Genomic DNA, 23,962 nt, shown 5'->3' with positions numbered 1-23,962 from the left:
TTCTAGCACACTTCAAGCATCCGAAAATTTTTGTTTATGTTTTTTGCGGCTCCAGGACCGTGACAATACTTTTGGTTTCATGGATGGGCTCAATTAAGGTCAAAAACAATGACACAATCAGCAACGCTTCGCATGCTTTATTTTCACACAGAGTACAAGACGTCTTCGCTTATCAAGAGCTCTCGATCAGTTGTGGACAGGCATCGAGACCGATTTCTTCGAGACTGCTGCGCCTTTCCTCCACAGCGACGTGATGGTCTTGGTTTCGGTGTAAAAGTTCAGTCCTTGTTTTCCGTAGAAATGCAAATCTCCGTGGAAGCTACCTCTGGAGCCGGTGAAGCTGAACATCGGTAGCGGCACCGGGATCGGAACGTTCACCCCCACTTGTCCCACATCTATCTCGTTGACAAACTGTCGAGCGTGACTCCCGTTGGTGGTGAAAATCGCCGTCCCGTTCCCGTACGGATTGGCGTTGATGATCTGGATGGCCTCTTCGAGGGTGTCCGCGAACATCACGTTCAAAACGGGCCCGAAAATTTCCTCTTTGTAGCACTCGAACGACGCTTGGACTCCAGTCAGAAGAGTGGGACCCACGAAGTTGCCTTTGGGGTACTTCTCCACCACCACGCCTCTACCGTCGAGAGGGCACTGCGCCCCCTGCTTGATCCCCGACTCGATCAAGCTCAAAATTCTTTCTTTAGCTTGAGGGGAGATGACCGGACCCAGATCCGTTCCAGGCTCGTGCCCAGCGCTCACTTTCAGTTTCTTGGCCCTTTCGACTATCTCGGGGATCCAGTCGCGGCTTTCCCCGACTAGGATCGCGACGCTCAGGGCCATACAACGCTGGCCAGCGGCGCCGAAAGCTGCACCGATCAGCTGGTCGATTGTTGGACTCTTGTCGGCGTCTGGAAGAACAACTGCGTGATTCTTGGCACCCATGTTGGATTGGACTCGTTTGCCGCTGGCGGCGCCGCGTTCGTAAATGTATTTGCCCGCTCTGTCCGACCCCACGAAACTGATCGCTTTGATGTCTTTGTTGTCGCAGATGAAGTTGACGGAGTCGTGAGTTCCGTGGATCACCTGAAATTCAAACGTCAACCAGAGACAAACGAAAGAAAATTGTTTACATTGACGACTCCTGGAGGACAGCCGACTTCGTTGAGAAGCTCCATCAAGAGCATGGTGGCGCCGGGATCGCGTTCAGATGGTTTCACCACCATGGTATTCCCCGCGATCAGAGCTAGAGGGAACATCCACAACGGAATCATAGCGGGGAAGTTGAACGGACAAATTCCGGCAGTGACTCCGATTGGTACCTTGTACGACACGATGTCCATATCCTTGGAGATGTTCTGCAAGGATTCGCCTTGAAGGAGCGACCCAGCGGCGCAACTGTGTTCGACGACCTCTGCAAGTCTAACTTCGCGAAAAATCGGACTTTTGGGAACGGTACTCACGCAATCCTCGGATGACGTCGCCCTCCGCATCTACGAGAGTCTTGCCTTGCTCCAGAGTGATGTTAGCGGCGAGTTTCTTCAGGTCTCGTCTGATGACATGTTGGAGTTTGAGCATTAATTGTTGACGAGTTAATACTGAAGTTTGGCGCCAGGTCTCGTAGGCTTTTTTTGAGGATTCTACAGCGGCTTCCATTTCAGCTTGAGTGCTTTGGGGCACTTTGGTGACAAGATTGTTGGTGGCGGGGTCGTGGAGGTCCACCCAGTTGGTGGTCTGAGAGTCGACGAATTTGCCATCGATGAAGAGCTTTGTCGTGGGAGCGACGTTCGAGTAGTGTCGCTTCAAGAAAGTGACGAACGGGGCCTAGAAATAATTTTATTTAAAAAAAATAATTACAAAAAATTATAACCAACGAGATGTTGCATAAATACGAATTTAATTATATTGACAATTATAACAAATGAGGCGATTTAAAATCAAAATTTAGGGAGTTTCGGCTTTCTGAATTTGGCAATAAAAATCACCCCAACACCCTTTTTGATTATTTAATGCATATATTTAATGTAAAAAATGTGTTTGTTGTTTTTCAAGAACTAGGTATTTGTCAGGTGAGTGCTGATAGTTATCAAAAAATACTTGTTACTAACGGAGGATTAATATTATACAAGGTCGGGTTCAAGAAGTCAATTTATGTCAACGAATGCAACAGGTCCGCCTCATTGGTTTAAGGTCACGCAAGAACCGATGAATTCAGTTGCATCGATCTCTAGTTTCACGAAGAAGTTAAAAAAATGAAGCAATTAGTCAATGAAGAAATGTGAGGTTATCTCGTAAAAAAAATACTCACAGTAGACCGCGGCAGCGAGGCCATGTTCGAACCCAATGGAAGACAATTGCGATGTATATCAATCAGTCCCCCCTCTGTCGCCGATTATATGTTAAATAAGTCGTGCGCCTTCGGGTTATCGTAATTTACACAATTGTATAATTTATTTTTATCAACGCATCGAAAAACATGCTTATCTAGTTGAAAACATCGCCTGCGAACCAGGCCCGTGGACCAGTGCGGCCGGTTTCGGAATTCCGTCATTATTGATTAATACGACCTTGATCTAAAGAGGGGCGCTCAAGGATGCGATGCGATTCACTTATCTAAAGAATGATAATTAAATCAAGGACAACTGTTGTAGGAATACATTTATTTCATATAAAACACGCGCTATGTACACAGTATAAAAATCCTTAATGTAAGGTAATGACGTTACAAATATTTGTACTTTGGTATTTACATTCACTGAAGAATAAATATAAAATACTGATTAGGCATTTAGACTTTAGGGGAATTGTTGACTCCGGTTTTGAGATAACCGACGGACATATGCGTTCGACTGTGAGGTGTTGGCGTGTGCTGTGAGTCCCCGCTGGTGCTCATCCGACACTTCAGAGTGTCCAAATACGCCTGTCGGTACTGTTTGTTCATCGTGACATAAACCACCGGATTCACGCACGACGAAATGTAAATCAAGATGTATCCCAGCACGTGGAGGGGCGGGTTGTTCACATCGGGGTCGAAAATCTTGACGATGGTGATGGGGAGGTAACACACCACGAAACAAACAAAAATCACCAGCACCATCTTCGTGATCTTCATCTCGCTGCGCTTGTAGTCCCCGCCGGAATTGTGCTGCTTGAGCCTCTTGTGCGACTTCCGCACCACCCAGAAGATGTTGGCGTAGCAGAGGACGATCACGACGCACGGCAAGGCGAAACCTATCACGAACATGGCCGTCTTCGAGGAGTGTCCGCTGGCGTCCTTCTTTATGGAGCAAGTGCCGAGCTTGGTGTCGTAGCCGAAGACACCCCACACGCCCAGGAGTGTGGGGATCTGGAGGCCGTAACTGAACAGCCAGATCACCGCGATGTAGATGGCCACTTTGGCTTTGGTGTAGACCTGGTTGTAAATGTGGGGCCAAGCGATCAGGATGTAGCGGTTCACGGATATCATGGCGATGCTCAGGAGGGAGACGCCGACGCAGCCGTATCGGAGGACGGGGATCATGGTGCAGAGAATATCGCCGTGGATCCACATCCCGTGGAAGAACTGGCTGGCGGCGAATGGGAGCACCAGGAAGCACAGCATCAGGTCGGAGACGCACAAGCTGGAAGGAGAGTCACGTTTATTAGTCATTTCCTACTTTTATCGAGGATGCAAATTTATTGCGTAGTCAATCAAACAGTCGGAACGGTCGCGTTTGGTCCTTCGGGCCGGATTTAATAATCCGAATTCAGCGAGTTACTTTTATTGTTGATAAAGGTAGTGCCAGGTGACGAACAAGTGCCAATTCACAAAATGAGCTACACTCATTTTAATAGGACACCTGGTATTTACAGAATTTAATCGTGTAAACAATAAAAGAAACATTTTTTACAGATGTAATGATATCGTATGGAGTTACAAATGTCAAATTGTTTTATTGCTTAAGAGGGTCATATAAGTTAATTTTATTGAAATTTCTCACCAAATATGACTTTTTTATTGAGACTTGGGACACATGGTACATAAAAAGTTAAGAAATGTAATAAAAACACAAACTGTTAGAATAGAGAAACGGAAGGTCTAAAATCGCTTTCTACCTAGAGTAGTTATTCAATAAAAATTTTGAAAAGAATGCGAGGATTGTGCTACCTGCTTGGTTAAAAGGGAGCATTTTTCTATGGAAAACGGCAAGTTGTAAGAAACATTTCGGATTAGTATATTCAGTACAATAAAGTCAACAAAGACTTGGAGAAACCACACAAAATACTAAGAAAAGGAAATAAACGTATCTAAGATAAAATATTATGAAAGATTATAGTTGTCAAAGTATACAAAAAGACTGGTACTACTAAAAAATGAGGAGTGCCAAAATAAATCAATAAAAGAAAATTGTTGGGTGTGGTTGAATTGCTAAAAAAAATAATTTCTTAACTACGAGTCTAAATGACTGTTTTCTTTTGGATGGAAGTTCTTATCTTTTCCTTGCAACGTTCTGCTTTTTTGATGGAAATTGCGGTTTTAATTACCATGATAAAGCAACGAACTTGACACAACTTAAGACTTAAGAGTCGGTTTTGCGACGTTAGTTTGTAAATCCACGAGAACAGCAAGATTTGGGCCTTCTTACCTGGCTATGAATGCCGCCGCCAGAGTCCTTATTTTGGAGTTCTTGACGAGTGCAGAAACCGTCAGGAGGTTGCCGATCACACCCACAATCATGATGACGAGCGTGAAGATCCCGGCCGTGGTCACCATGGCCCTCGAGTATCTGGAAAGAAGGAAATCGCAGCGTTATTGGGGCCAGAGTGCAAGAAACCAATAAAAATCTGGGCGTCTGCACGTGGCGTAAATGGGGTCGCGGCCACCCTGCAGTACGTGCGATCCCATACACCGCATTAATACAATAAAAATTAGAATTGACCGGAACGTCGGGAAGGGAACGGCGCGCCGCACAGATGCACTCCACATGTTTTGGTGCAAACACAACAAACACACATACGGGGTTGGGGAAGAACATAAATATCGAAAAATGTAACTAACATACCCGACGAGCACGGAAAAGTGCGAAGGTGTTCCTTCGTCCATCGTTGGGCGGCGATTAAGGGGGCGCTCCCTCGCTCTCGCACCACAGGATGGTTAAAAATTAATTTTAATTGGGACTAATCAAAAGTGAACTGCGTGGAGTTGTAGAACGTCGTGGAATGGGAGAGTTGACCAAAACCCGCATTTACCAGACTTAGTCATTTTATTAATCATTGTGTTTAGCCGGAACGGATCCTTTGCAACGGAATTTTATGACTAATGTCGCACGATCACTTTCGGATAGACTTCGCGCTGGAGGAGCCGCCGCGACACTGAGACATCTTCCTTCATTTGGACGCCAAACCGGGAAGCCAACACCCGAAGTGATAAGCCGGCAGGCGACGATAACGAACGGCAAAAATGCAGACGTCCGAAAAAAGTGATAACTGTATTTCGAAAAAGCCGCGGCGCTTCGGTGCTCTATCGACCTTGACATTGGAATTCTAATATCACAAGAAGTCGTACGTGCGCTAGAACCGTAACGAGGGTTTTTGCACAAGTGCACTTTTTGCGTGCGAAGAAAATTGAAAGTTAACGCGAATTGGGTCAGGCTCTCGTCAACCGAAGACATCTCGAGCTGACAAACATAATTAGAACAATATGTTTAAATTTATGACTTTGTGTTTACACTAGAGTGATGACCTAACTGTTGTAGCGGCTTAAAAAAAAACACATGAATTATGTTTCCTGCAGGCGACAGTGTCTTTTTTCCCCGAGGTTCTAGACCGACTCCTCTATCGACGATCGTTGGGGCGATCACCGGCAATAAGGGGTGTAACGTTTGACTTTTGATAAGAATTTTTTCACACAAATACGAATAAAGATATCCCACTGTTTACCTCATACTCAAGTATGACTGGTCCAACCTGGGTATCAATTACCACAATATCCGTAGTTGCAGGAGATAATGTTTAAATATTTAAAGTGGTTAGTACGTCGTTGTTAGCACATACCTAGTGAGTCAGGAACATGGGTTTGTCTGTTTAAAAAATGCAAAATAGTACCTAATATATTAAAAGACAAGTTTCATAAGACCAGTCTTGAAGCACGAATTCAAAATTAAAAAACGAGTGGAGTAACCACGAGTTATTTTAAAGAATAAGTGCTTCAAGTACTTTTACACTATTTTTTGTAATTTGCCCTTTTTAAGCCGTTTTTAAACAAAAATGTTTACTTTCCTCGATTTAGGGATTTTTGTAGCGGTTGGTAATGTTTTAATTTTAAAAGTGAAAATTTGATCAAGTCTTCAAAGTCGCCTTTTGTTTTATCCAAATTCTGTCACAGAATACGAATATGGAAGATAATCTTTCATGTACGATTGTACGCCCGCTGAAATACGTGAAATTGACAAAAATACGGTCGCGAATTTGTTGTCTGATAAATCCTGACAAATGATTCTTTGCACATTTTGTAATTTAAACTGACACGCATGATGGATCAAGCTTTGCCAACCTAAAGATTTTCGCAAAATGTTCCGTGAAATAATGGCAATAATGGTTCCGTGAAATCTGGACATCCCAGATGATGACGTCGCGTTCGTTAATACTGTGATTAGAGAATCAAAATGGAGGCAAATTACAAAAAGAATCATTGAAATCGTTCCGAGTGTGGTTCAAAAAACGACATATTTGGTCATGCTCTCTAAAGAAATAATTCTTCAATTAAAATCAACATTTTCTTCTTAGCACATGCCGCAAAATTAATTCTCGATCGATTTTGGAGTCCATTTTGTTAGGTATTTGGAATTGTACTAATTATAATTGGTCGATAAAAAAAGTCATAGTTAATTTTGAAGAAAAAAATTAGCTGTGCTAAAGTCGAAGGTTGCAAGTTTCAGATTTCCCCGTGAATTCTTTTTATGTCAGGATGGTTTTGGTGGTGTACTCATTTCCTATAATTTTGTGGCATCGTTATTCCGTTTGACGTCAGCGATAAAGAGTTCCCTGTTTCCCAACTGCATAAAACGTCGTTTTACGAGACACCAATTAAACCGGTTGTAAAACTATAACAAAAAGCCAAAAGTAATTGACCTCTCGGCGTTAAGAACAATCTTTAATTAGCGGAGCAGTCGCCGTAATTACTATGTTAGTTAGTCACAAAGAGTGTGTCACACACACACTTGTAGAATCACACAAGACCAGCCTATTAATCATGGCTTTCACCTGCGTTAGAATTGCCTTGAAACGCTCGAAAAACCATGACGACGAGATTCGATTCGATCAAACTTGAGAGAAGATGTCGCAAACTGACGAGGGTGTCGAAGAAATTCCCGTAGACGAGGAAGAGGAAGAAGAAGAGGAGGAGGAGGTAGAGGAAGAGGAAGAAGAGGAGGACCACTGGAGCATATACGATGCGGACACTTTCGTTTCGGGACCGTTCCAGAGTGACAACTGTACCATACCCGAAGACATTTTGAAGTTCCAGTATCCTTTCGTTGTGACAAGCGAAAAAGAAAAATTGTATTGGCCTTACCTTGGATCAGTTTCTCGTTCGGTTACGACTGCCGAAAGTACTTCAACTTGACCTCTCCCGATCCCGACACTTTGATATTTGCTTCTGGAAATTTCATTAATTTTTTCGATGTTTCCAGTCACACAATTTCCTTCCGGCGGAGCGCTCTAGGTGGGGGGATAGCGCACATAAAGGTACGCTCTTTTAGTATTCATCTCGACGCTTACTTGTGCCGTTTAAGGCCAATCCTCACCCGGAATTCAACCATGTGGCTATCGCCGAGAACGGCAACGTCCCCTTGATCATCGTGTACGAGTGGCCCAGCATGGAGATCAATTGCGTGCTGAGAGGGGGCTCGTCGAGGCTCTACTCCCATTTGGACTACAGGTGAAGGGTTGTTTCGCCCAAGCTCGTCCTGTCAAAATCAATCGGCAATTGTAGCTCCGACGGTCTCTTGTTGGTGTCTCAAGGAGGCGAACCCGACTACTTGATCACTATTTGGAACTGGCCCAAACGGAAGATCCTCCTCAGGACGAAATCCTACGTGAACGACGTGTTCAGAGTCAAGTTCTCGCCGTACGTTCCCGGACAGTTGACCAGCTGCGGGATCGCCCACATCAAATTCTGGAAGATGGCGAGAACCTTCACCGGGTTAAAGTTGAAAGGGGAGCTGGGCAGGTTCGGTAAGACCGAATTCTCGGATATTTTAGGAGTCCTGCCGATGCCCGACGAGAAAGTGGTGTCCGGGTGTTCCTGGGGGAACATCCTGGTCTGGGACGCGGGTCTGATCAAGTTGGAGGTCTTCAGGACTCTGAGAAGGAAGTGTCACGACGGTCCCATCGTTCAGATTTCTTTCAACGAGGGCGAACTGACGACCGTGGCCATGGACGGTCACGTGAAGGTCTGGTGGTACGACAAAATCGACCAAGCTGACCCTCCCGACGACGACAGAGTCATCCAGATCGAACCCACCTACGATTTCTACACGCCAGGACTGATGCTTATGTGTCTGAGGAAGAGATATCCAGATCCGCGCGACACTACGTATTTCGCACAAGTATGACACATTCACTGTCAAAAAGATAGAGTGTAAATGTCAAAATGACAGGACGGGAACGGTGGATTTTGGATCATCGATCTCAACACGGAGGACACCCCCAAGGAATCGGTTCAACTGTACAAATGTCACGCCGGGAAGATCGTCGCCATAGCGCCGTGTCCTTGGGGTCCCTACTTGGTCAGTCTGGGCGAAGATGGCAGACTTTATCTCTACGCCTACCAGATGAAACAATTCATTTTTGAACACCAGTTCCCAGCAAAAGGGACGTGCTTGATTTGGCTCTCACCTAAAGTATTGATTTGTTTTTGGTGCAGATTTTTTGCAAAACAATTTTTTTTCTCTACCGGTTAGAAATGTAGGCTGTGGATACCTCATTTGAGGTGAGAAAATTCAACTTTCTCGCTAAGGTAAGAAAGTTAATCATGAAATGTTTATGGTAAAACTGTACCAAAATACAAATGTCAAAAGTGTCAAAAGTATCAAAAGTGAAATAAGTTATTGATAAATGAAAGCCAATTCAATAGAGCAAGTTGGTAGATCAATCATATAATCTGAAAAATAAACAGATAAGCTAGGTAGGTACTACAACTTCTAAAAATTAATCTAATTAAAACAAACGTCAAATCTTCAAATGCGATGACAAGTTAATTATACAAATAACCCAGCCTACTATTCAATTCTCAAAATTTTCGTTTTTTCAAGAATATAACCATCTTTTTTTGACTTTTTTCAACGAAGTTGTGCCGGTAGGGAAAAAAATAGTATTCAAACCTTGTTAAGAAAGTGCGCTTGCAGACCTTAGGCACTTACAAACCTCGCCTACGGCTAGGTTTATAATCTTTGCCTGCGGTCTGCAAGAAAGCACTTTCTTACCTTGGTTTGAAATATACTATTTTTTTTAGCTTGCCCCGTACGGGGACGAACTTTTGATGGGGTTCGACGATGGTACTTTGCGTCTATCAATCTTGTCAATAAGAAGTATATCAATGGGTATCAAAGTGATCCAGACTACGAAACCCCACGACAAGTCGATCACGAAAATGACAATAAATCCCGACAACACGATTTTGGTCACCGGCGGTGACGATTGTACCCTTTTCTTTTTTCAAATTTTAGTCCACGATCACGTAGAGTTGGTACCGATCGGGTACATACGAGTACCGAACCCCGTCACTTGTTTGACGTGGCACTTTGAAAAGGTAAGAAATGCGAGTGTGGCAGAGTGTGAGTTTTCATTGTGATCGACAGACCGACGAAGTCTTGGTGGGTTGTTTGCACGGAGAGATTCTGCAACTGAAGGCACCGCATCACCCTCAGGACTACACGAAAGTTTCGTACTTGCTGAAATTGGATGTGCAGGAAAACAAATTTGTTACGTACAAAGCGCAGATCAGAAGAGACCTCAAGATCAAAGAGATCGAGGCCAGGAAGGCGAAGAAAGTGGAGAAGAAACGCATCGACATGGAAAAATTGAAAGTGGAAAATCCCGGTTTAGACATCGACGAAGAAGTTTTTCTCGGTGAGAATAATCGTCCGGTGAGCGTGACGAGATGTTGAGTTTTTTAGCCGATTCGGAGACGGAGGAGGAGTTGGAGCCGCTTTTTATCCCGGAGGTTCCCAACAGGATTATCTGGATGCAAAGCACCGAAGACGACACGATTTGGTTGTCGATGGGCGGGTACGACTCTGGGTACATTTACGAGTACCAAATCGACCAGAAATCTGAAGTTCCGTATTTTTTCAAAATGGTCGACGACGCTGACGATATAGAAATCAGCAGTTACGTCTACAAGTTGAGACCGCGCGGAGAATTTTTTACAGAAACCTGTAAATCTTTGGTTTCAGTTACAATAAAAAGTATTTGATTTTTGCGATGCAAAACGGAGAAATTCGAGTCAACAAATTGAATGACGGAGATTTTCGGGACCTGTCCGACTATTGGAGTTTGGCAATGCACGACACTCAGAACGGCTTCGTTCCTAACTTGTGCTTCAGCTACGACGAGAAATTCTTCTTCAGTTGTGGCTACGACGGAAATCTTTTTTCTTACACCTTTCATCCGGAGGACGACGATTACATCCCGGAGTCCGAGCATTCAGAGGTGCTCGAACGGACAGAGTTCCCCACTCCCGTGGAAGACCACCCCAATTACGACAAACTGAGTTTGGAACAGGCCAGTTTGAAGAAAGAACAGGATCGCATCGACAAGCTCGCCGCCAAACATCGACAGGCTCTGAGGGAGAAGCTCAGAAAACTCCGCGAGAGATTCTTCAAGTTGCTGAAGAAGAACCAGAGATTGCTTCCGAGTCAGGTGATTCCGGTTGAACAACTGGAGGTGGACAAGCGAGTCACTCGCCATCTAGATATGATACTCGAAGAGGAATTGGCTTTGGTCAAGCGAAAACTAGCTTTCGACGTGCAAAAATCAGAAGTGCGGATGTGGAAGCTGCGGAATCACTTCATCGACAATTTGTCCCACATTCCCTTTGTAGTGAGCGGCTTGAATACGGACTTGCGCGTGAAGATGTTGCGACAGAGAAGAATCGCACCGGAAAATGAAGAAATGCTGCAGATCGTCGACGAGAAGATCTTGGAGGAAGAGTTGAGAGGCAGGTAAAGAATCGTCGAAAAATCAGAGCGTTCAAGTTTTTTTTTTTTGTCACGCTTACCACAGTAGGGAATAACGGGGAAGTATCAAAGTGAGTAGTGTAGTTGATGTAAATGTTGATTGTTCGCGGAACGAACAACTTTTTTTTTGACGTGTTTAGGCCCCCCGAGCGACCTCCCCCTCCCCCGAAAGTCGTAGTCCCCAAAAAAACGAAAGAACAAGGTCTCGAATACTTCCTCGTCAATTTATCCCCCTCGATCATCGAGAGCCAGAAGCACAACAAACTGACGCGCCTCCTTCAAAAATACAGGGACAGGAAAATAAAATGGGAGAAACGAGAGGAAGAGGTAATGAAAGAAAAAATTTAATAACCAGTACGATTACATGAACATGTCGTCATAACCCGGCGGTGGTAATTCGTCGTTGTCGGGCCGATTGTTGGGCCTTCTGGGAAACCTGTCCACGTCTGGGGGCCTGAAAGGGTCGAACCTCGCCCCGGGAGGGATCGCGCCCGGGGGCAGGCCGAACCCGGGTCCTTGCGGGAACCGGCCTCCTCGAGGGGGTTCGAAGAGCATGCCGCCGCCGCCCATCGGACTGGGAAACGCGAGCGGGTTGCGTCCGAACGGGTTCAGATCAATTTCGCCGACGCCGACGCCTCCGGGTCGAGGAAAGCCGCCGCCGAGGGGGTCCACCATGAGCGGCGAGGGGTTTTGCGGAGACATGGGTTGCGGGTTCGAAGCTGACGGCGCCACGGTTTGGCTAGAGGTGTCGCGGCTGTTTTTCGAAGCGACCACTTTTTCAATCAGTTGAGTTTTGATCTGGTCCATCAAGTCGGTGTGTTTGGGCAGCATCTGAGCCAGAGTGCCCGTCCGACTCGCCACCGCGTTGCTGTTGAGTTGCACGAGAGAGGTGGTGCGTTCGTCGACTCTGATCAGGTTCAGCATGAGGCCTTCGTCCACTTTGGTGCATTTCAAGATGTAGAGACGGCCCTTGTGAACGTACCGGATCGAGTAGGATTCGCTCCAGCCTGCCGGCAGGGCTTCGGTTTTCGTTTCTGTGCCGTCGATCACTTTTGATTCGCCCAAACCGACGCATTTGAAGTCGTTGGAGACGAGAACCAGATGCGTGAAACAGAGGAGGACGTCTTCGTTCGTTTTTATTTCAGATTCTACGCTTTTGATAAGCAGGTCCCAGCCGAACAAAGGGCTTGACATGATGGGTCGTCACAGTTTACAACACTTTAAACGCCGGAACTGAGATTTCGTGATGTTCGCAATAAGAATGACAATTCAAATGTTTTTTGTGAAGGTTATGTTTATGTGTTTGACGTATCTAACTGCAGGACACGATCATTAGGTAATTGACGTTTCTTTTTATGGCGATCAAATTTAAAATATATACAAAATAATATTTTGTAATCGCATACACACGGTGTAAAGAAGTTATTACAGAGTTACTCATTAAAAAATTGTACAAAATACACTTTGCTAGGAGAGGGCCGGCTTAGAAATTTCATGAGATTCAAATATTTGTTTTTGGATTTACCTAGTGGGAAGAATTCCTAGCTAAGAAACCCGTAGCTGGAGTAAATCACCCCGATGATGATATCGCACTAGCTGAAGCTAAAGTCACCATCGGCGACTACAAACTCAAAAGCGACAAAACTTTCAAAGCAACGGGACCCCAAAGGGAGACCACCGTTAAAAAATATAAAGAGCTTCTTTTGACCAGAGTCAAGGTAAGTTTTTGCAGCAAATACATATATTGAAACTATTTTGTTACTTGATCATTATTTAAAAAGCAATACAACATACGACGCAGTTACAACGTGCAAGTGGTCGCTTTGAGAGACGAAAAAATGAAAATCAGAGAAGATCTGGTAGTTTTAAATAAAAAGCTGGCGGATATCCATAAAGAAATTCCAGTGGAAACGAGAAGAGAAGCTCCTACGGTTCGAGAATCGGATCCTTCTGAATTTCCAGAACGCGATTTTGAAATTAACGTTACTCTGACTATTCAAGAAGACGAAGATGAAGAACCAAAACCTGAACCCGTGATTGTATTAGAACCTCCCGATTTTGACCACTACGAGGGAAACATCTTGCCGAGGAACACGAAGAAATTCGATGCGAAAGATCCAGGGGACGTTTGCCACCTCGACTTTGACTCGTTGTGTAACTTTTCAAAGAACGAGAAAAAGGATACACCGTGGGAAGACGACATCCGTTCCAGAAGACTTCAAAGAAAGTTTTTTGAACAGGACGAAATGATCGAAAAGATGAGAAAGACGATCAACGACTTTGACAATAAGTTGGAAAAACTTAACAGCGAGAAATTCAAAACTGAAGTGAACGCCAGGTTGATGGACCTGTTCGTGGTGACGCTGCATCAAGAGTTGATCATTTTGAAGGAATTCGAGGCTTTAGAGGGTGCTTTGCAAGATAAAGTGAACAAGAAAATTTCCGAGGTGTTAGATATGCGCGACATCATCGACGATATAGGCACGCAAATTATCGAACGTAATAAAACAATCGACAAGTCACAAGACGAGTGTAAACAATTGCAAACAACTTTTTTGCAAGCGGTGGTGGATAATAAGTTTTATGACTTTTTGAGGAAGGTTTTCAGGAAAAAATACAAACCGCCGCGAGTGCACAAAGACGATGGTGAGGTTTTGGGGAACATTGGTTGTTCTGTAAACAGGGGACATTTTAGAATCGAGCTCCGAGTCGTCGTCATCGTCGGACTCCTCGACTGAATCCGAGGACGACGGTAAAAGCATCGACTCCAGAGATTTTGGAATACTCAAACAGGACTTGAACGTATGTCCAAAGGGTTGCGATCCAGCTGTTTACGAGTATACGGTCAACGCACGAAGCGAAAGGTATAACGCCAGGATTTCGTAATTTCCCGAGGTACGACTCTAAATTTGCAGACACCAAATCGAGATTAGAATCAAGGACGAATTAAAAAACATCGATGTGCTGAAAAAAGATTTGGAAATACAAAATAAAAAAGTGAAAATCATCGAAAAGGAGTTGCAGGCGTGTGAAGACGAACTGGAAAAGTTTCAGGTTCGCGTCAACTCTGCTCTTTTGCGGTTTTACATTTGTGGGTTTTCAGAGAGAAAAACAAGAGAAGTTGAACGAGGTGAGGTGTACAGTCGTTATGCATCTGGACCAACTTCAGCATCTAACGCCGAACAACAAAACCAGCAACATCATGGAGACTCTCGTTTTTTCTAAAACACGATTGTCTAAATTGTACAAAAGGGTGGAGGAGCTGCAAGTGGAAACCGAACAGCAAGTCAAAAGACACAGGCTCAACCTAAAACACTACGCTAGAATGGAAACCGACTGCGAGTACATGGCAAAGCAAATCAAAAAGTTGCAAGGGGTGATTTTAGACACGATGAAAACAAAATTCGGGAAAGTGGTGGACATCAACGAGATCGAAGAAGCTATGTTGAAACGAACTTTCGGCAAAGATGATCTTCACGATTTAGAAGAGGTGCTTCTGAAGAAAATCGTCCACGATTTGCGTTTGTCCATGATGGACATAAAGGGGATGTACATCGACGAGTTGAATTTCTGGAAGGACAAAATCTACGAGACGCAGAAAGAACTGACGTACGCTTTGCGTCATAACACTTCTCAACAGGAGTTGTTGACGTTTTTGGTGAAGGAAAAGGTGGATTTGGCACAACACCTCGTCAGTCAGGAAAAGAAGAAGGCCCACTTGGTGGGCGTAGAAGATGTATCGAGGTATTACAGCGAAGAAATTAAGAAGCTTCACGCGGTGATCGAGGAACAACATCGACAATTGCAGGAGCTCAAGGACGAGATCAAGTTGTTGAAGACGAAGGGAATGTTGCTGCGGCCGAAACAACTAAAGAAGGAGACAGTGGAGGAAGAGGAAATGAAGGTGTGGGATCACTTGAAGGACTGGGAACAGGAAGTCGAAGAGGAAGAAGAGACACAAAGGAAACCGTTCTCGACCGAGATCGTCATCCCGATGACGTACATCACACTTGAAGAAATGGTTTTTTGTTGAGCGTTTTGTTTCAGGTTGCACGAAAAATCACAGGAAGTGGCCACAGAACTCGTGCAAGAGATGTTGGATGCTTTGGACATCCAACTGACGAAGAGGTCCAACGAAAACTTCATCAAAGACATTCTGGGGTCTGTCATGCGAGGAGTGAGCATGGCCGAATTGGTGGAGGAATTGATTCGGAACTTGCCGATAGAACCGGACGATGACCAGAGGGGAATCATCGAGACCACAGCGGAGCAACTTTATGTCATACCCGAGGGGCCCGAAGCGGAGCTTTATTATTCAACCAAAGAGATCATGGAAGACATCGTCGACGAGGTGCTCTTGATCAAGGGCGAGCCCAACAGCGTGATTGCTCGCATGATCTCGAAATTGGTCGAACAACTCCCAATCGATTTCCTCAAGCAAAAGACTAGTATAGAATTTATGGTCTCGAAAATTATAGAGTCGCATCTGGAGATTCGGCTGAACCGTTCCGACATAATGCACATGTTGCACACTCAAGAGGCGAAAAACATTCTAGACGAAATCATACAAACAGTTTTCGATACCGGCGTCGATTTATTGTATTACATTAAAGATAATTAAAAAGTATTATAAAAATATGACCTTCAATATTTTTAACTGTTGAAGTATTAACGCTGTTCGTTCTCGAGGAGGGACAGGTACTGATTTAGGAACACTTCTTCTTGACTCAGAGTTAAGTCCAAGTGGTCATCCTCGACCATGGAGATGTCGCCGGCTATCCGTTTGAAGGCTTCCTCTTTCTTTTCGTTATGTTCCTCTTTGTCGTTTGCGCTATCCTCTGAAGCTGCGATTACAAGTGTGAAAAAGATAACGAACGTTTCGACAGTTTACCGTTTAAAATCGACAAATCTCCGTCGACTATCCCATTGTTGGCCAATAAATCTTCAGCTGCTTTCATAATATCTCCGCCGTGTTTGTGCAATGCTAATTTGGACATGGTCGGGTCGAAACCCGCCGCTTGCAACTGCAATATTTAGTCCGCGGTCCGCGCCAGTTCACTTTACTTACCTCCGGGGCCAGATCGTTGATGAGGGCTAAGAACTCGATGCTGCGGCTTTGACTCGGTCCGGGTTGGGGGTGTTCCTGTATGTACTGAACACTGTCCGATATTATGTTGTTCGTGTGTTTCAAAGCCACGCGCGCCGCCTCCTTGTTGTACCCCATGTTCACCAAGATCTTGACGAAGTTGGGGTCGACGTACTGCTTCCCGTCCACGCACAGCCCCAACTTCAACCTCTTCCTAAAACGGAAGTCGTTACGAGCGGAAGTGAGATACAGAACCCCGTTACTTTTGCAAAATTTCCTCCGCCATTGCTCTTTTCCTAACCTGCAGTCTCTTGTTTCTGTTTTCGTCGATGTAATTAGCGGCCTTGTTGACGTCTCCGCCGTTGGCTCGCAGCCCCAGTCGAGCCTCCGCCATCGAATAACCCAGTTCTACCAACATCGCCACGCTGTTGTCGTCGACTTTCAGCGCAGACAGTTCTTCTTGCACCGTCCTAAACAGTTGCAAAGCTTCCACGCGTTTGTTTCTGTGGTAGAGGACTATCGCTTGGAGGAGATGAAGACGCATCAACAACGCCGCTTCGTTACCTGAACAAATCGTGATTATTTGACTTTTCGCGACTACGATAATTCACCTGTGACCCCTTTTACTGCCTTGAGACGCTCGAGATTGGCACCGTAACTGTTATGAAACCTCTCTTCGCACCTCTTGAGCCTCTCGTAAGCTTCCGGTAGATTGGCAACGCTTTGCAGACAAAGATAACACCAAGCAATGTCAAGGTCAAGGAGGGCGTAGTTGTCTACAGTGTTGAGAATCTGCGCGTTGCAGTGTTTGTATTCTTCGTCCGCTTCCAGGAAAAAGACTAAAGAGCGAGAAAAGTCGTCGCGTTTCAGGGCCGAGCGGCCCTTCTCGTGAAGGGCCATGGCCACAATCAAGGCGCGTTTCTCTTCAGGAGGGATTTTAACAATGTTGCCAAATTGATCTTCTAGTTCTACATATTTGTTGTCCAGAGCTAGGAGCCGCGAGTCAGTTTTGACATCTTCCAATTCGCGAATTTGATCTTCCGTTTCTCTCAGTTCTGAGTGCATTTCACTAAACGTGATCGCTAAAATTTGTTGGCCGTTTTTTACGCCTTGGGTGCTCAGATTTTCGGAATCGCTCAAGATTTTGCCCGCGTGTATCAGTTTCAGTCTAGCAAAAATATTAGCATAAATCCAAAAAGCAATCAGAAAAAAGACTTACTTGTCAGGATTTATGGTTATCTCTTTGGAGATCAACTCTTTGATGTCGTTGCCTCTTAAGGACAACAACAGTTCTTTTGTGAGGATTCTTGGAGGGCTACTAGGATGGAGAATTTTTATTTTTAACGTCGCGACGCCTGACTCTTTGTAATGACTGTTCTGTTTTAAATTTTCCAAAGAGTTTTGCTGCAACTCCAGCAGAGCATCATAACAATTGTCAACAGACGCGTTAACATCCTTACTATAGTCTTGAGCAAGAGTCTGCAACTTGCAAGTTGATGTTTCGTGCGACGATTTTCAAAAAAACTTACTTGTAAATCGGTATGCGAGGGGCCCTTTAATTCACTATAATAGGGTTGCAACCAAAGCTTCACGTTGTTTTTTCGCAATTTATCCCTGATTTGCATAAGAACATCTTCTTTGTGAAGTTGTGAAGAACACGGATTCATCTTTAATGCTTTTTGCTGCTTCGTGTTGATTTTTTTCAAGTCATCTACACTGACACATGATTTTTGTTTACATGTCAAACTTCTGAAGTCACTAATGTTAAGGACAGGACGCGATCACCTCAACATTTTCTGAATAAAATTAATAACAAATTATTATTTATTTTAACGCAAAATATATCGCATAAAGTAACACATTTTTCTTTAAACAGAGTCTATCAGTTTAAATTATTAAATGAATGTTATTTCACTTGAAAAAATTTCTATTGTTGACAGATGACAGCAACAGTTGTGTTTACGAAACCGAAGAAAATAAGTCATTAACCCCACGAAATGCCCTGTTTAGTTTAAATTTAATTAGGTGAAGTGAACATAGTGCTCCAAGCTGCCAAAATGGGTAAGCTCTTATCTCGTCTGTTATTGTAATCGCCAATCATAAATCGTCGTTATCTTATCAGAAGGTGTGGCACCTGGCCAATTAATGATTACAGTATTTATCATCTAATTAGTCATTTAGCATTGTTCTAACGTAAATTTTTCGCATGGCCGAGTCCAGGTTGCCCCCTCAAGAAACGTCGTTCGATCTCGAACAACAAGACGCGTTAATCAGATCGCGTTTGAGTTTAAACACCATCGTCACGAACCCCGACAAAGGTACGTGTGTTGCGCCCCTCGACTTCACCTAATTTGTTTCCAGGATTTTGTGATTCATGTCTGACGCGTATCCCATACGCTACCCTCATTGCAACGATACAATGTGCCTTAGGAGTGGTCATTTTTTGCGGTACCATGTACCGAGGGGCCAGTCTCGCTGTTTTGATGTTCAGTGACGTCTTCAAAATGCAGTTGTTTTGGTAAGTCGCCCCTCAACGTGCGCATTGTCGAAACGACGGATTTTAGGGTGGACGCCGTCAAAATGACCTTCGTGATAATCGGAGCGTGTATGGGGGCCTTGGGGTTGATGATCTTGTTCGTGGGGTGTCTGGCGACGGGGGCGACGAGACACAAGGTCTACCGAGCGTGGAGGTCGCGCGTCGGGGGCAGAATCAGTTGCGCTATTGTAACTATACAAAATTATAAAATTCACCGCTCGTTTTTATTCATTTTTTTTTAGTTTATGGCCATCACATACATCCTCCAATTGGTTTGGATTTTAATTTTTTGTTTCTTGGTAATCGCGACTTTCTTATTTACGATCTTTTGGAAAATGTGCGCCAACGAGAGAGTTTCAACGTTCCAGGACTGCATAGACCTCACGCAATTCAGTAAGATTATGACAATTTTTGTCGACACATTTCTAACGAACGGTACAGATTTCATGTTTCCACAAGGGACCAAACAGGAGCACCTAAAAGTGTGCGGCGAACACGACGTGAAACTCTTCTGCAAGGATTACACGGAAAAAATCGAAGTGATGGTTATCCTGGCGACGGTGGCTTCGGTTCTGGTGATTTTAAGTCTCGTAAGTTGGTATCGGCGTACAAGTGTGAAGTAGGTAGGTGAGTTTCGCTTTCAGGTCCATTACTTGATGTGTTTGGCCGCCAATTACGCCCATATTAGGGACCACGAAAAGTTCCAGGAGCTGCAAGACTTGCAGATGTTGAGCGACAACGACATGCTGGTCGGTAAAGATAGGTTCTAGGATACGGCCCAGGAAATACATCTACCCGAGATTCGGTGGGGGAACATGTTAAGCGAAGGAGTGTAGAAGATCGAGTCGCGTATTTCCTGGGTGCTCAATAAAGTAATTTACCGCAGCAAACATACCCGTCCAACATATACAATTAGGTTAAGTCATTCCACGGTAGCAAATTTTTACATATCATAGGAGACGTCTTTTTGGCCCGAGTGGCCAATCAGAAGTCAGGATTGTTCAAATAAAAGGCTGAAGTGTGGCCTTCTCGATCACATTTTACAAACAAAAGAACTGAACAGTGGAACATCTGATGCGCCGCCATCGGTATTCTACTGTTCCCATCTATTTTGATATCGAGTCTTTCCCAACAATTGTAAATAGGATAAGGACTTATCATTTATATTTTTTTCTATTGTATTTTTTTACAATGTTGTTTAGTTTTTATTTAACCCCTAAGTATTATTCGTTGCATAATAAGGCGCACATGTAATTTTTGTCGTTCCAAGTATAAATGAGTAAAACTGTAAAAAATTATATTTATTTCTTATAAAAAATCTCTCGTGATTTTACATGAAAATAGGATTTTCATTCTGTAAAAATTAAAAAAAGGGAATCATTTCAATAAATTACTTCAACATTAAAGTCAATAAAAAATATGTACACAACAACTCAACTTCTTTTTACTTATTCTCAACACTTAACAGACTCTGAACGTACTCTTCTAACAAATGTGCTAAATGCTGCCTTTTAAACCTCAACGACTCTTTAATGATCAACTCTACCATCTTGACTTGTACTTCAGTGTTGCCTTTCAAAGTCTTTATGTTGTCAAACAACTCTGTGAAATTTTTACCCGGCCGCCTCACCAGTCTGTGCAACTGTTTCCGGATTTCGTTATTCTGCAAATCGATTTCTTGCCGATCTTCGACCACGACGACCTGGAAAAGCGAACGGTTATCCGGATCGAATCGATTTCCATCGTCTCTTACCTTCGGCTTCACTTCCGGCGTGGTGTTATTCACGATGACGCTCAAACTGTTCGCTTCTTTCAGTATCTGCGATATGCTCTGTTTGTTATCGTCGTTGACGGAAATACTCGGATAAAAATCGTTCAACGAGTTCGTAGTGACCGTGTCTAAGGCACCTGAATTTGAGTAATTGAAGGGGTTGGAATTCCTGTTGGCGAAGTTCACTTCGCTCACGCTGTAGGAGGGCATGTCGAGAGTTGGGGACGGGGAGCGCGACCTCTCGCTCGACGAAGGACTGTCCAAGCCGTTGACGGCGATCAGAGCCGGCCTCTCGTCGAAGCTGGGCAGGTCCTTTTCGATGACGTTCGTCCTGAAATCGTACGATCAGCGAGGAAATCCCTCGAACTGGAGGACCTACCATGGCACCGGCGACGGGGCGAGCGGGATGGGACTCGCGGGCGGCGTGGACCCCGCGCTGGGTCTCCTGATGGAGAAGTTCTTCGGCAGCGGTCCCGGTTTGCGCTTCAGAGGCAGCCGAGCCCCCACGTCCGTGTTGGGGTTGGGCCTCTTGTTGTTCCTGTTGGCCCCCGGAGAGGCCACCAGGTCGATGTCCGCCTCGTCCACCATCATCCTCTTGTCGATCTTGAACGGGTTGCCGAACATGTGCTGACGCACCGGAGCCGACTCGATCTCCCGGAGTTGGGGCGTCTGCCTCTTCAGATACTCCTGGTAATTGCCCATCTGCGAAATGGGCAAGGAGTGGGCGCTGTCCTGATCCAGCGAGATCCAGTCCGGCTGAAGGAAGTTGTTTCGCATCCTGACCACCTGTTGGACCAGTCGACTGCGGGGGATGTCAAACGGGTTCTTGAAACTGACGCTTTGGCGCTCTTTATCCAAGGTCACGGGGAACGAGTTTGATTGGTCAACGAGTTGGTCACGTTGTGCGTTGAACTTGTCCGTCAACAGGGGGTGGCTGATCAACTCCTTCCTCAGAGTGACCTAAAACAATTATTATTATGTTATTGTCAAAACGTAAATAATAAAACAAACAAAAAACAATCTGGTTTTTATTTTTACCTTGGGCATGACCCGAATTTGTTCTGAGTTAGTCTTCAGGCTATTGTTCGCGTTTTGGCGCAACGTGATCTCGCTGCAGAGTCTCTCGTACTCAGATTTGGCCTGATTCTTCAACCGTTTGAGGTAATTGGAGACCGAATAGCTCAGATTTTCGGAGTTTTCGGGGATGAGAGTCTGCGCGAGAGCTAGAGGGGTCCCCATTCGAGTCAAGGCGCGACGCAGGGGCCCCGCATAGTACGCCGGCAGCGTCCTCATGTAGTTCTGAAACTGCGTCCGCCACTCATTCGTCGGTTTCCACCGATGGATTTTAGACAGCTCGTCCAGAAGAGGTAGAAGCACCGGATAATTGTAAGGCATAACGAACAGATTGACGCAGTTTAGGTTCGTGCTGGCTTTGAGGTACCCGAACGGGTGTCCCACTTCCGAGTTCTTATAGCTGTTGGCGACGAAGACTTGCCAACAAGTCTTCGGCTGTTTCCTCGACAAGATAAACTGAGTCAACGGCGACGGCTCCAGCTCGTACTTGTCGAACGGTAGATTTTCGATGACGAGGGGCTCGGAGCTGGTGCAAGTGAACTTGATGTTGGGATGAGCGGACCTCGCGGGCAGCACCGAGGCGGTCACTTCCGGCCAAAACGACTCCGGGATGGGCCAGAACCCCACGCAGTACGACTTGCTGGACTTGGGGACGTAGATCATCTTCCTGCAGTTGTGCCAAGAGGTGGACAACAACGACTGGTTGGGCATCCGATCGTCGAACTCCGGTTCCTTCACCTCGTCCTTGATGTCGTCGCCCTTCTCGAAAAGAGGGGGCGGCGGGTCCGGACCGATCTTCTCGAAATTGATCACGACCCCGTTTTGCACTTTTTGCACCAGACTGTCGATGCACTGGTTGAGCATTCGGTGTGAAGTGATGCAGTACGAGCGTCCCCCCGTCACTTCGCACATGGCGTCGATGGGGCTGCTGTCGCTCGGGACCAAGCCGGTGTCCCGCTCGATGGCGGGAGTCCCGGTGAGGCGCAGCACGAGGGCGAAGAGCCTCTGATCCCAGCGAAACGGCTCGCGGGTCATTTCGGACCCAGGGACGGGAGAGTGCATGGGCAGGGTGAATTCTTCATGGACGCCGTTCACTGTCAAAACGAACAAATCTCATCGAGGGTCTTTACGTTTTGTGATTTGTACCTGTGGTGAGTTTGCCCCCGTCCGTTATGAGTACTATGACCGAGGTTTCGAGGAAAAAGGGGCATCGCCCTTGTCCGTACGTGTCGATCCCTGAGGTCATCCTGTTGATGTTCAGGATGTCGAAAGCTTGCTTCACCGCTACCCCCATCGCGGTCATCGAGTAGCACTGGAGGTTTTTCAGTTCGTTCATGAACGTGGCCAAATTCTCCTTCCATCCTAAAATGACAGTTTAAATTTCGCGCCGCACGTGGTCGTATCACAATTGCGACTTTTGACACGGTAGATCAAATCGAACAAGTCCGCCGATTCCACTCACCTGCTTTGATATTATTCGGCGTTTCTTCGAACGTTAAAAGCATATACCTGTCGATTCGGCTGTCCATGCTCCGTTGTCTGATTTTAACGAATGTCTCGACGGCCGATTTGGCCACGTCCAGTAGTGTAGTACGGCCACCTATGTACGTCCTGAAATGCAGGCAACCAGTTAACCTTTTTTTTTTAATCGAAATTCTAACCATTACCTTTGTAACATTGACGCCGATGTATCAATCAAGAACACGATTATCGTCATTTTATCGATGGAACACGTTAAAAAACCTCTGAAAAATTATATCGGTCGCTGCATTCTTTAAAAGACGACGCGCACTCCTCTCGAGTGCGATTTGATTTGACAAACAGACATATTGGGGATTGGGCAGCAGGCTAATCTTGGTTGCATTTGAACTACCAACAATAAACAAACGAAATATCGAAAAATCAACCGATTTTCGACCAAAAGACGAACCCTGAGCTCCAGAATCGAGGACAATCGGTATCCCTAACACGTTGAAATATGCCACACGTAAAAAATAACGAGTAGTTCAATGCGCAAGTAGGCTTGAGTGTACTACGTACACAACAACAAAAACTTCGAAGGTAATGGAACCACAAGCACAGGACAAGCACAACGGTTGCAAACTGTTTTAAAAAGAGAAGCTCAAACGATTTATAAGGTGTTTGGTAACGACGAGAAATATAGAGATTGAGATTTTTATGAAAGAGAGTAGACAAAATGGCTGATTTGTCAACACGTGACTTTTTTCTGAATGTTGATTGGTTTGTTCAAATTAATAATTGTCATTGTGGAAATTAATAAT

General features: G+C 45.0%; 7 protein-coding genes across 13 annotated transcripts; 2 read left to right on the top strand and 5 right to left on the bottom strand.

Moving 5' to 3' along the window:
- Positions 1-122: 122 nt before the first annotated feature.
- Positions 123-2,491, bottom strand: LOC138134228 (probable methylmalonate-semialdehyde/malonate-semialdehyde dehydrogenase [acylating], mitochondrial). The gene is made up of 4 exons (XM_069052399.1): positions 2,303-2,491; positions 1,458-1,818; positions 1,128-1,408; positions 123-1,080 (listed from the first exon to the last, which is right to left on the bottom strand). The coding sequence occupies exons 1-4, from the start codon at positions 2,324-2,326 to the stop codon at positions 187-189; spliced, it is 1,560 nt and encodes a 519-aa protein (XP_068908500.1). The 5' UTR covers positions 2,327-2,491; the 3' UTR covers positions 123-186.
- Positions 2,492-2,637: 146 nt separating this feature from the next.
- On the bottom strand, positions 2,638-7,681 carry LOC138134240 (G-protein coupled receptor moody-like). Of its 2 annotated transcripts, none has more exons than XM_069052417.1 (3): positions 7,547-7,681; positions 4,620-4,760; positions 2,638-3,614 (listed from the first exon to the last, which is right to left on the bottom strand). In XM_069052417.1, the coding sequence occupies exons 2-3, from the start codon at positions 4,745-4,747 to the stop codon at positions 2,783-2,785; spliced, it is 960 nt and encodes a 319-aa protein (XP_068908518.1). In that variant the 5' UTR covers positions 4,748-4,760; positions 7,547-7,681; the 3' UTR covers positions 2,638-2,782. The 2 variants fall into 2 exon arrangements, with proteins under 2 accessions (XP_068908518.1, XP_068908517.1); XM_069052416.1 differs by lacking the exon at positions 7,547-7,681 and adding an exon at positions 5,037-5,626.
- Positions 5,842-15,851, top strand: LOC138134205 (cilia- and flagella-associated protein 44). 4 transcript variants are annotated; one of them, XM_069052335.1, is made up of 17 exons: positions 5,842-6,030; positions 7,246-7,497; positions 7,557-7,719; positions 7,767-7,912; positions 7,967-8,582; positions 8,634-8,876; positions 9,488-9,784; positions 9,834-10,104; positions 10,152-10,377; positions 10,431-11,198; positions 11,354-11,540; positions 12,743-12,931; positions 12,995-13,859; positions 13,909-14,077; positions 14,129-14,267; positions 14,317-15,212; positions 15,261-15,851. In XM_069052335.1, the coding sequence occupies exons 2-17, from the start codon at positions 7,310-7,312 to the stop codon at positions 15,832-15,834; spliced, it is 5,937 nt and encodes a 1,978-aa protein (XP_068908436.1). In that variant the 5' UTR covers positions 5,842-6,030; positions 7,246-7,309; the 3' UTR covers positions 15,835-15,851. The 4 variants fall into 4 exon arrangements, with proteins under 4 accessions (XP_068908436.1, XP_068908437.1, XP_068908439.1 ...); XM_069052336.1 differs by having other exon boundaries at positions 5,898-6,001; XM_069052338.1 differs by having other exon boundaries at positions 6,021-6,047.
- PI31 (Proteasome inhibitor 31 kDa) lies at positions 11,542-12,494 on the bottom strand. Its single transcript, XM_069052424.1, has one exon. It carries the CDS (start codon positions 12,405-12,407, stop codon positions 11,574-11,576), a length of 834 nt encoding a protein of 277 aa, XP_068908525.1. The 5' UTR covers positions 12,408-12,494; the 3' UTR covers positions 11,542-11,573.
- On the bottom strand, positions 15,788-18,118 carry LOC138134226 (NEDD8 ultimate buster 1-like). 2 transcript variants are annotated; one of them, XM_069052395.1, is made up of 7 exons: positions 17,829-18,118; positions 17,519-17,778; positions 16,911-17,467; positions 16,563-16,863; positions 16,282-16,513; positions 16,105-16,237; positions 15,788-16,057 (listed from the first exon to the last, which is right to left on the bottom strand). In XM_069052395.1, exons 1-7 carry the CDS (start codon positions 17,964-17,966, stop codon positions 15,882-15,884), a joined length of 1,797 nt encoding a protein of 598 aa, XP_068908496.1. In that variant the 5' UTR covers positions 17,967-18,118; the 3' UTR covers positions 15,788-15,881. The 2 variants fall into 2 exon arrangements, with proteins under 2 accessions (XP_068908496.1, XP_068908497.1); XM_069052396.1 differs by having other exon boundaries at positions 15,788-16,051.
- A 106-nt stretch (positions 18,119-18,224) lies between these two features.
- Positions 18,225-20,267, top strand: M6 (neuronal membrane glycoprotein M6). 2 transcript variants are annotated; one of them, XM_069052422.1, is made up of 6 exons: positions 18,225-18,360; positions 18,661-18,817; positions 18,864-19,023; positions 19,078-19,228; positions 19,277-19,425; positions 19,480-20,267. In XM_069052422.1, exons 1-6 carry the CDS (start codon positions 18,357-18,359, stop codon positions 19,603-19,605), a joined length of 747 nt encoding a protein of 248 aa, XP_068908523.1. In that variant the 5' UTR covers positions 18,225-18,356; the 3' UTR covers positions 19,606-20,267. The 2 variants fall into 2 exon arrangements, with proteins under 2 accessions (XP_068908523.1, XP_068908522.1); XM_069052421.1 differs by lacking the exon at positions 18,225-18,360 and adding an exon at positions 18,432-18,617.
- On the bottom strand, positions 20,116-23,936 carry IntS6 (integrator complex subunit 6). Its single transcript, XM_069052372.1, has 7 exons — positions 23,348-23,936; positions 23,143-23,291; positions 22,827-23,042; positions 21,645-22,774; positions 20,986-21,566; positions 20,589-20,937; positions 20,116-20,537 (listed from the first exon to the last, which is right to left on the bottom strand). The coding sequence occupies exons 1-7, from the start codon at positions 23,395-23,397 to the stop codon at positions 20,280-20,282; spliced, it is 2,733 nt and encodes a 910-aa protein (XP_068908473.1). The 5' UTR covers positions 23,398-23,936; the 3' UTR covers positions 20,116-20,279.
- Between the last annotated feature and the right edge of the window lie 26 nt (positions 23,937-23,962).

The sequence above is a fragment of the Tenebrio molitor genome, chromosome 6 (assembly GCF_963966145.1).
Source record: "Tenebrio molitor chromosome 6, icTenMoli1.1, whole genome shotgun sequence".
Taxonomy (NCBI): Eukaryota; Metazoa; Arthropoda; class Insecta; order Coleoptera; family Tenebrionidae; genus Tenebrio; species Tenebrio molitor.
Note: the sequence above shows the minus strand (reverse complement) of the source record. Positions and strands in the feature narration are given on the sequence as shown.